The sequence below is a fragment of the Sinocyclocheilus grahami genome, unplaced genomic scaffold, assembly GCF_001515645.1.
Source record: "Sinocyclocheilus grahami isolate Dianchi unplaced genomic scaffold, SAMN03320097.WGS_v1.1 scaffold54.1, whole genome shotgun sequence".
In the NCBI taxonomy this organism is placed as follows: domain Eukaryota; kingdom Metazoa; phylum Chordata; class Actinopteri; order Cypriniformes; family Cyprinidae; genus Sinocyclocheilus; species Sinocyclocheilus grahami.
The window spans coordinates 230013-241501 of NW_015505233.1; the positions used below are offsets into that span (position 1 = coordinate 230013).

Below are 11489 nucleotides of genomic sequence, written 5' to 3' on the forward strand. Positions count from 1 at the left end.
AAATTCACAAATATCTAACCTTTCATTGAACTAAAAAGAGGGGGGGGGGGGGGAGGTATCATTATGAAATAAATGTTTTTCTCAAATACACGTTGGACACAATTACTGGCACCCTGTAAAGTATATTCCCATTCATATTTACAATTTTGAGCACACCAGGGTGATTATGAACATGAAATTATCCAGCCATGGCTTCCTGTTTCACAGGAATATAAATAGGAGGAAAAACAAAGGCCAAATTCCCTTAATCATCCATCACAATGAGAAAAACCAAAGAATATATTTCTGTTGTGCAGCAAAACGTAATTGAGCTTCACAAATTAGAAAGTGGCTTTAAGAAAAGAGCTAGAGCAGTGAAAATTCCCATTTCCACCATCAGGGCAATAATTAAGAATTTCCAATCAACAGAAAATGTTATGAATCTGCCTGGAAGAGGACGTGTGTCTATATCGTCCTAATGCACGGTGAGGAGGAGAGTTTGAGTGGCTAAAGACTCTCCAAGGATCACAGCTGGAGAATTGCAGAAAATAGTTGCGTCTCAGGGTCAGAAAACCTTTTTTTTTTTTTTAAATCAAACAGCACCTACACCACAAAAAAATCAAGAAAAGAAAATGCTCTCATCCAAAAACAATCCCTAGCCTATTCTGTTGTCAGAAGGTGCTCTCTAACTTCATCAGGCATTATAGGAGAAAACTCAGAGCTCTTATTATGCCAAATGGAGGTTTCAAAAAGCATTGAACAAAAGGGTGCCGTTAATTGTGTCCAATTTGTGTATTAGAGAAAAACATTTATGTCATAACGATATTTCCCCCCATTTTAAATTCTTATTCTCCATTAACAATTTATTAACAATGCAGATTTATTTTCACAACCTTCTTTGATCATATTTACCAAGGGTGCCAATAATTCTGACCACGACTGTATATATGTGTGTGTGTGTGTGTGTTTTCATATGAATTATAGCTTAAGTCATTTTGTTATGCTTTTGTCATTTCTATTAGTTTTATTTCTATTTAATTATTTCTACTTAGATTTAATTGATTTCTTCACTTCACCTTAAACACATTTTATTTTAGGTAGTTGCTAATGAAACATTAGTAATTTTTTCATCTATTTTTATTTAATTTAATTTCAGCTGTTTGCAACCTATTTTACATTGTAATGTAATGTAATTTAACATATTTCCAAGTGAAATATGATGTATAATAAGGAGGCTTGGTGCATTTGCTGCAAAAATGGGGAAAGTTGCGTTACATTTTGCATTTTTTCATTCTAAATAACTACATATTAATGATGTACTGTTCCCCAATAAGACAAGAAATGTCTATTATGACTATAAACTGGGTCTATTTGGATTTCATGTTGATTTAAATGGATAGTGCACCCAAAAATGAAACTTCATCACTCATGCTCATGTTGTTCCACACTTGTATAACGTTCTTTCTTTTGTGGAACATAAAAGAAGATATTCTGAAGAATGTTGGTAATCAAACAGTTTTAATTTGTTCCATTTGACTTAAGATTGACTTTTTATGGACAAAAAGTCAATGGGAACCGAAAAGGACTATCCCTTTAAGTAAGCTTTTCTAGCAAGACATCCTAATGACGTTTCAACACAGATATTAAGAAGCCCTTCCCCCTTTCCAGTCTCTCGCATACACACACAGAGGATGTGTGTGAAATTCCTCTCCTGTGTTTAGTAAACCAAGCTGTCCCCGAGTGGAGCCATCACCTCCACAAAACAACCCCCCAATTCCAGAGAGACAATGCTGCATCTGGCTTTCAGAGAGCCTCGGGCTGCCTCATTCCCCAGCATGCATCCCTCCTGAATCCCCTCACCCAACCCTGCTGCCTTCAGCTTCAAGCTCCTAATTGCAGGACCACACTGCCTCGAAGCAGTGCAGAAACACACCCATAAACAAGATTGTTTAAAGATGTTATAGTACCAAAAGAGGAATTAGGACCCCACAATGAAGGGGTCTAATTACTTGAGATGGTACTACATCAATACTATTATTATTATATACAGTATACTACTTTTCTGTAATTGTATTGTAATTGTATTATACTATTACAATACCATTACAGTACTATCAACATTATTACAGCATTTGTTTCTTCATAACGTCTTGATACTGTATATTTTAGATTATATATAAACTAAGTTTAGAATAATTAAGCTTTTGAAAGAATTGTTACATGATCCTTCAGAAATAATTCTAATATGCTAATTTGGTGCTCACTTATTAATAATGGTTCATATTATTATCAGCATTAAAAACTGCTTTTTGCTGCTTGATATTTTTTGAAAACCATAATATAATTTTCTTTCAGGACTCTTTGATGAATAGAAAGTTCAAAAGAACAGATTTTTTTTCTAACATTATAAATGTCTTTACTGTCACTTTTGATCAATTTAATGCATCCTTGCCTATCAAAAGAATTCATTTTAACATTTTATACCAAGTTTTTAAATAGTGGTGAATCACAGTTTCCTCAAAAATTGTAAGCTTAAATATTAAGTTTTCAACAATACTTAACAATAATTTACACTATTACTGTTTTACTGTATTTTTGATCAAATAAATGCAGCCTTGGCAGCCTTTAAAAACATTAAAGAATCCTAATCATTCCAAACTTTTGGCCTGTTTATTTTGATTAATTTCTTTCCTTTTTTGTTTTTATTATTCTATTGTACAATTCCTTCTGTCTTTTATCTCATAACTTGTTTTGTGCATGATTCTTCGGCAATACTGTATGTAAATAGAATTGTGCCAATAAAGTACTTTAAATGAAAAAATAAATTTATGAATCGGTACTATGTGTCCTCCATTCACGGAGTATCACCTCCATAAGCTCCTATTTCTTCAATCCATGAGACGTCTGCAGACAAACAGACATGTGGTGGACTGCAGGAGACACAAGGCTAGATAAAGTGGTTTAAATCCCAAAGGCAAACATAAAATATAATCTAGAGATTTCACCATTTAGACCCCCTGATCTTCAGCAAACTCTCTGCGGAGAGACGTAGTAAATCAACTCAAGGATGTGCTTTCTTCAAACAAGCCCTTTGGCCTAAAGCTCTTCTATTGCAATCAAGTCAAATTTAGTAAGCAAACATTGCTTAAGATAGTAAACAGTTCTGAAAGCATGCAACTCTTTAGTCAAGAAAGATGACTGCGGTTTGACTTTCCACCCTGTAACCCTGCATGAGCCAAACAGCAGGAGGCCAATAGTATTGAGCTAATTTATCACAAGGACTAAACATCTAAATGGGGAGTATCTATTTTTATGACAGCTTGAATACCATACTAGTATTTAGTATATTCTTTGTGACATTTAGCTTTGACTGTGATGATATACAGTATATTGTAGCATGTAATACTGTATATACTGTACACTCTAAAAAATGCTGGGTTAAATATAACCCAGCGCTGGGTTAAAAAGGGACAAACCCAGCTATTGGGTTGTTTTGACCCAGGGTTGGGTTGTTTTGACCCAGCTATTGGGTTGTTTTGACCCAACGGTTGGGTTGTTTTGACCCAGCTATTGTGTTGTTTTGACCCAGCGGTTGGGTTGTTTTGTAATAGTGGCTTTTATTATTTGCATTTAGCATTGTTCTTTCTCTGAAAGTCTATCAGAGCATCCACCAGTTGTGAGCCAGTGCCATAGAGTAAATTCCTGACAGATGGAGGGAAATTCCTGATAATATTTACTCTGAGAATACAAACATGAACATGGCCTTACGCCACCCAAACAAGAGAAGAAATGCTGCTTCCGGAACCAATGCATAACAAATGATAATACTTTATGAGCAATGCAGCTGTTTCTGCTCAGCTGTCTGGATGAGAGATCCGAATGTGCACTAGAGGCTTGAAGAATGACCCATTCATTAATGCCCATTAGAATACACCAAAAACATCAGAATTCAGTTCCATCTCAGCTGAAATCACTCCACTTATACACCAACAACTGTAGACCCCTGTAACATCGCTGAACTAATAAACGTAAGTATTCTTTTGTGAACTACTTTTCTGTAATTGTATTGTAATTGTATTATACTATTACAATACCATTACAGTACTATCAACATTATTACAGCATTTGTTTCTTCATAACGTCTTGATACTGTATATTTTAGATTATATATAAACTAAGTTTAGAATAATTAAGCTTTTGAAAGAATTGTTACATGATCCTTCAGAAATAATTCTAATATGCTAATTTGGTGCTCACTTATTAATAATGGTTCATATTATTATCAGCATTAAAAACTGCTTTTTGCTGCTTGATATTTTTTGAAAACCATAATATAATTTTCTTTCAGGACTCTTTGATGAATAGAAAGTTCAAAAGAACAGATTTTTTTTCTAACATTATAAATGTCTTTACTGTCACTTTTGATCAATTTAATGCATCCTTGCCTATCAAAAGAATTCATTTTAACATTTTATACCAAGTTTTTAAATAGTGGTGAATCACAGTTTCCTCAAAAATTGTAAGCTTAAATATTAAGTTTTCAACAATACTTAACAATAATTTACACTATTACTGTTTTACTGTATTTTTGATCAAATAAATGCAGCCTTGGCAGCCTTTAAAAACATTAAAGAATCCTAATCATTCCAAACTTTTGGCCTGTTTATTTTGATTAATTTCTTTCCTTTTTTGTTTTTATTATTCTATTGTACAATTCCTTCTGTCTTTTATCTCATAACTTGTTTTGTGCATGATTCTTCGGCAATACTGTATGTAAATAGAATTGTGCCAATAAAGTACTTTAAATGAAAAAATAAATTTATGAATCGGTACTATGTGTCCTCCATTCACGGAGTATCACCTCCATAAGCTCCTATTTCTTCAATCCATGAGACGTCTGCAGACAAACAGACATGTGGTGGACTGCAGGAGACACAAGGCTAGATAAAGTGGTTTAAATCCCAAAGGCAAACATAAAATATAATCTAGAGATTTCACCATTTAGACCCCCTGATCTTCAGCAAACTCTCTGCGGAGAGACGTAGTAAATCAACTCAAGGATGTGCTTTCTTCAAACAAGCCCTTTGGCCTAAAGCTCTTCTATTGCAATCAAGTCAAATTTAGTAAGCAAACATTGCTTAAGATAGTAAACAGTTCTGAAAGCATGCAACTCTTTAGTCAAGAAAGATGACTGCGGTTTGACTTTCCACCCTGTAACCCTGCATGAGCCAAACAGCAGGAGGCCAATAGTATTGAGCTAATTTATCACAAGGACTAAACATCTAAATGGGGAGTATCTATTTTTATGACAGCTTGAATACCATACTAGTATTTAGTATATTCTTTGTGACATTTAGCTTTGACTGTGATGATATACAGTATATTGTAGCATGTAATACTGTATATACTGTACACTCTAAAAAATGCTGGGTTAAATATAACCCAGCGCTGGGTTAAAAAGGGACAAACCCAGCTATTGGGTTGGTTTGACCCAGGGTTGGGTTGTTTTGACCCAGCTATTGGGTTGTTTTGACCCAACGGTTGGGTTGTTTTGACCCAGCTATTGTGTTGTTTTGACCCAGCGGTTGGGTTGTTTTGTAATAGTGGCTTTTATTATTTGCATTTAGCATTGTTCTTTCTCTGAAAGTCTATCAGAGCATCCACCAGTTGTGAGCCAGTGCCATAGAGTAAATTCCTGACAGATGGAGGGAAATTCCTGATAATATTTACTCTGAGAATACAAACATGAACATGGCCTTACGCCACCCAAACAAGAGAAGAAATGCTGCTTCCGGAACCAATGCATAACAAATGATAATACTTTATGAGCAATGCAGCTGTTTCTGCTCAGCTGTCTGGATGAGAGATCCGAATGTGCACTAGAGGCTTGAAGAATGACCCATTCATTAATGCCCATTAGAATACACCAAAAACATCAGAATTCAGTTCCATCTCAGCTGAAATCACTCCACTTATACACCAACAACTGTAGACCCCTGTAACATCGCTGAACTAATAAACGTAAGTATTCTTTTGTGAAAATATGGTCTGAATGTGAGCTTATAAACAACATAAAACGGGCTTTTGTGCCTATAGATATTTGACAGCACATACATGGAGTCGGAAAGGTTTTTTTAATGATATTTTTTAAAACATTAAGCTCTTACGCTCACCAAGGCTACATTTATTTGATCAAAAATATAGTAAAAAAGCAGTACTGTAAAATATTGCTAGAATTCAAAATTTAGTGGTTAAAAAACATGGAAACCATGATTTAAAAAAAAAGATTCTTTAATGAATAGAAAGCTCAAAAGAACAGCATGTAACTGACATAGAAATCTTTCTAACATTTCAAATGTCTTTACGGTCACTTTTTATGATTTAACGTGTCCCTGACGTCTATGCACTAGTGTTCACTTCACAATTTACCATCAGATTTTGTGTCCAATATTATAAAGCAACTCCAACTGGTGGATCATGACTCATAACAGATTGCAGGGCTATTCTGATGGACATTAGATAAAATCAGTGCTAAATGCAAATAAAATGCAACATATAATTATGTATAATTGGCATAGCAATTAAACTAGGATTGCCATTTTAAAACAATTTTGATTTACTTTGTTATATTTTACTTATTATTAAATATAATCTTTATTTTATTATATTAATAGAAATACATTTTTGATTTTAGGGCATTTTTGTTTGCACTTGTACAATAAACAATTCAGGTAATGTGCTTGATGTCTTAACAACACTGAATGAAAACCCTACATTGGCTCTACAGACCCCTGAGAAATACTGTGGCTTTAATCATCTAAAACCTTCCCAAGCATTTCTGTGGTATGTGAGGTGTTGAGAAGACCTAATCACTGTGGTGACATGGACAATTAGGAGCAATTCAATCCCACCAATTGTTCCTGTGAACGGCAGGTAAAATTAAAAGCTCTGGGATAGATTAGCAGGTAAATGGGAGACGCTATTGTACGTTCTGACACCCTCTAGGCATGAGATTAGGACAGACCACAGATGGCCAGCTTTGATAACCCCAGCCTAAAAGGATCTCGGGGAAAGCCAGACCTCCAGGGTCATATTTTAGTACCGCTCTAAGCAGTTCTCTTACCCGATTGGATGGTCTAGAGCTGCGGGTGACCTCCTCATAAGCGGACACATTCTCCCAGGTGGCGATAAAGGCATGGGTTGGGGTGAACGTGGTATCTGGAAAGCCTCTCTTGACATCCGCTTCCGCCCGCTTCAGCACGGTAGGAGACTCCGTCTGCCGGTAGAAGATGGATCCTTTTCCTTTGCTGGTGTCAATGTCAGCCAGGAAGGGGGCGATGACAGGGAAGTCGGTGGGGAAGCCGTCATCTACATACTGCTTCTCCATGGGAAGATCCTGAGTTGAGATGATTCCATTGGTGGCCACCTGCAACGAGACACAAAACAGACCGAGAAATGTCTATAATGATCTCATTTTGGGGTCAAATTCTTAGAATTAGTATAGAATAAAATCAGAGCTACAATAAGCTTGTTTAAGTTTTTTGACCACCCTGAATTTAGTGCATGACAAAAGAACTCTTACATTAAAATTTTTAAAGAAAACGTTTAAATTACGAAAATAAAAAAATAAGAAGGAATGACAGACATTCGTACATTCTTAACACAAGTTATACAGACATTAAATACAAATTAAATTTCATACAACACAACAATGAAATTTGTTTAGTTTTATTCATTTTCCCAGAGGACTATGAGATTTCTTAAGGCAAATAACGGCAAAGCAGCAACAACAACAAAACGTTATTAGACGTTTGATGTACTCACATATAAGTTATTGAAGGACGCCTCATAGAAGTACATGGGTTTGGTGAGCGTGATCACTTTAGAGGTCTCATCGTCCCCTTCTTGCAGAGTAACATCGCCGTAAAACATCCCATATGGATAGATGGCATGTCTGTGAATGGCTGTGGCATGCTGAACTGTCCATGAAAGTTGTAAAAAGAAGACTGCTATTTTGTCCCAGGTCATTTTAATGAACAGTTGGTGCACATGCAGCTTGTATTCATACGGCACACTCAGTTTGAATGAGTTGAGTGCGCGCTGCTGCCGCTGATGTTGGGCTTGAAGCTGGGAAGTTCGGGATCCAGGCACTGAACAGGAGGGACTGTGGGAGGACACCCGGACGTTGATTGGCTGACGGGTGACACACGGGACACCATCTGCATTTCATTACATTTATAAAAGAAGAGGCTTTGGAATGGAAAGATCTCTTAATTTATTTAATGGCTACATTTATTAGGAATTCTATTTAATGAATGCCTTCTTATATAATTCTTATCAAATATATAAATACATTTTCGTGTGTTATATAATTTATATTATGTGTCAAATATATGATCAAATGTATGTTATGTTATTTTTAAGTTTTATTTGATAGAAACGTAGCTATAAAATATCCTTTAATAATCACTTTTCCTGTTTTACCTGACAGTTTGCTGAGTATAGCTTTAAGATTGCTTTAGACTAATCCAATTATTTCTATTCTACTACTATTTTAGATAGTCTTTAATCAAATTAAGACGTGTAAATGCTGGATAACAAATGGATGAGTGTCACGAATCACTTCTGAGGCTCATCAAAGACTCAATGACCGTGAATATTCACACTGCTCGTTTTTTAGTTCAGTTACTAGCCTATTATGTTCGCATTTGCATTGTGAATACTGCACAATAGGCCTACATACTTTCTTTCCTTTGTGTATGAGGCATATATTGTGTAAATGTATGGCACATATACACAAATTGTATATATAGTCAGTGTTGGGGGGTAACTCATTACAAGTAACGCGAGTTACGTAATCAGATTACTTTTTTCAAGTAACTAGTAAAGTAACGCATTACTTTTTCATTTACAAGAGAATATCTGAGTTACTTTTTCAAATAAGTAAGGCAAGTTACTGTTTTTCCCCAATTTATTGATTGACAGCTCTCCTGTCCCAATGTTGAGAGAAATCAGATGTTACTGTAGTTCTAAAATAAATATTAATATGCATTAATTCATCTCACTCACCAAAAAAAACAAAAACACAGATTCAGTATTCCTCAAAATGAATAAAAATAATGCAACTCAGAATATGACGCAAACCTGCAATAATTAAATGTTAAGCATCCCAAATATGCTTTATGTATTTAATCCCATTCTATTTGCTTCTGACCTTCGATGATCCAGTTCAACCGTACTAATAAGCACAAATTACTCTAGACAAACATTTGTGTCTTTGTTTATTGCTGAAGTGTGTTGAAATGTCTTCTTCTGCATTCTACTGTAGGGACGTAAATGTACTTTCCCTTCAGCCTGAGGCTTATTCATTCCACTTCTGGTGTGAAAAGGCTTTTATATTTGCCAAAAACAGAACTTTTTTATTTTAAAAACAAATAAGCAAGCCCTGTTCAGATTTTAAAAGTAACGCAAAAGTAACGTAACGCATTACTTTCAATAAAAAGTAACTAAGTAACGTGATTAGTTACTTTTTTATGGAGTAACGCAATATTGTAATGCATTACTTTTAAAAGTAACTGTCCCCAACACTGTATATTTCGTGGTTGTTCATTCATCTTGAAAACTACTATCTCTTTCTTGTTTGTGGTGCTATCTAGTGGCCATTCCTATATGAATACTAGACACTGTTGGAATTAGGGACATCGAATCTGGAAATTGGGTAACTAACTAACTAAATAACGTTTGGAGGCCTATGGCACAAATCATAAAGTCTAGAACAAGAGGATGAGTCTGGTTTCAGCTAGACTATATAAAACAACTCTTTCTGAGTTGTGCCCTGGCTTAAACGTTTCTCTTATAACAAATTCTTCTGTAAACAATGCATGCAAATTAAGCATTTAATCAGTGTAACTGAATCTGATCTTGAGTGAAGAGAAATGATCACTCATTGGAAACGTACTGTAGAGCACAGGTCAGAGTTTGTAGCCTAAGTCAGACTCAGAACAAAGTTAATGCAACCATTGAAATGTTGAAAAATGTTTTTATTTATTTTGGCAAGTCAGTCTTTAAAAAAAAGAGTAAAAAAAATAAATAAATGTAGACATTTAAATAAATAAAAAATTAGAACAATAACTTACATTTTATTTCAGAAAGATTCGCTTTGTAAATATTTCATGCTTACTAATTGAAATAATTAATTAGCCTAATACATGCACAAATAAATTAAAACAGTATCCAAGGACACTTGTTTAACTACTAACAAAAGATGTTTAGTGTCCAACAGGGCAAAAGGCGCCTAAGGGTGAAAGGCCATTTAGATTGAATCTACTCTCGGATCACTGAATAACAACAAACACCACCGCAGCACTTTGCTAAACACCTGTTTGTCAAACAGTTCAAGCAATGACAAAAGATCAAATTTGAGGTCATTTGATTTAATACCCAATAATGTTCAAAAGTTTGGACTGGTAAGATTTAGCCTACTTGATCACAAATACAGAAAAAATGGTAATATTGTAACATCATTACAATTACAACTCTTTTCTATTTTAATATGCCATACAAAATATGCTTGTGATAACAAACCTGAATTTTCAGCAGCCATTACTCTAGTCTTCAGTGTCACATGATCCTTTGCTGATTTTGGTGCTCAAAAAAAATGTCTTATTATAAGAAAACAGTTTAAAAAAAAAAATTCAGGATTTAGAAAGGTCAGAAGAACAGCATGTATTTGAAAAAGAAATCTTTTGTAACATAAATGTATTTACTGTCATTTGTGATCAATTTAATGCATGCTTGTTGAATTAAAGTTCATAGATCAGTACCTTATTTGACATATAGAGGGCGCAAGATGAAAACAAATAACACCAAACCTAACTGAATTAGTTTGTAAAGGGTAACCCCAAAAAATTGTTCAGTTTTTTGTGTTGCAAATAAAACTTTTGTTATCACTCCTCTGCTGCTCAAATGTATTTGTTTTAAGTGACTTGTCTGGTTCATTTATTCATCCTATAATCATAAATTGTACAAAAAGGCTTCCCTGTTTTATGGTTTTGTTAGTGGACGTGTCTTTTGTCTGCTTAAGGTAACTGGGATTTGATCGTGTCCTGATGTTCCTGAGATGTTCCTCTATTTCAGTGAATCTGATCCAGACGTTTCAAGTTTCACGACATGTTCATAACCCTGTTTGGCCTGTCAGTGTGAGCACAACAAGCTATTTGTGCTGTAACTGTTTGGCAACATTCAGTGTATTTACATATGCTTATTAACAGCAGACAATATGGTGCAGGAGGAGAGCTCTACAAATGCAGCCATCACTGCTGCAGGCCTAACAGAAGCTTCACAATCAAGGAAAAAGTGTTACTTGGGTGGAAATATGCCTACATAGCTAATAATATGAACAAAACATTAAAAACAGTATATAGAAAGCAGTATATAGAAGAACATTTTATTGTAAATGTGTAAATGCTGTTTTATCAAATCATAAAACATTGTACAGAAAGGACCAGGAA

At 34.8% G+C, this 11489-nt stretch overlaps 1 protein-coding gene across 1 annotated transcript in view; it reads right to left on the reverse strand.

Annotated features, from left to right (window-relative positions):
* The window catches only part of LOC107583454 (nidogen-2-like), a 62216-nt gene extending 54171 nt beyond the window's left edge, over positions 1-8045 (reverse strand). The window contains 3 exon segments of the mRNA XM_016269654.1: positions 7103-7405; positions 7804-8012; positions 8015-8045. Of these exon segments, the coding sequence (XP_016125140.1) occupies positions 7103-7405; positions 7804-8012; positions 8015-8045 (543 nt within the window).
* Positions 8046-11489: the final 3444 nt, after the last annotated feature.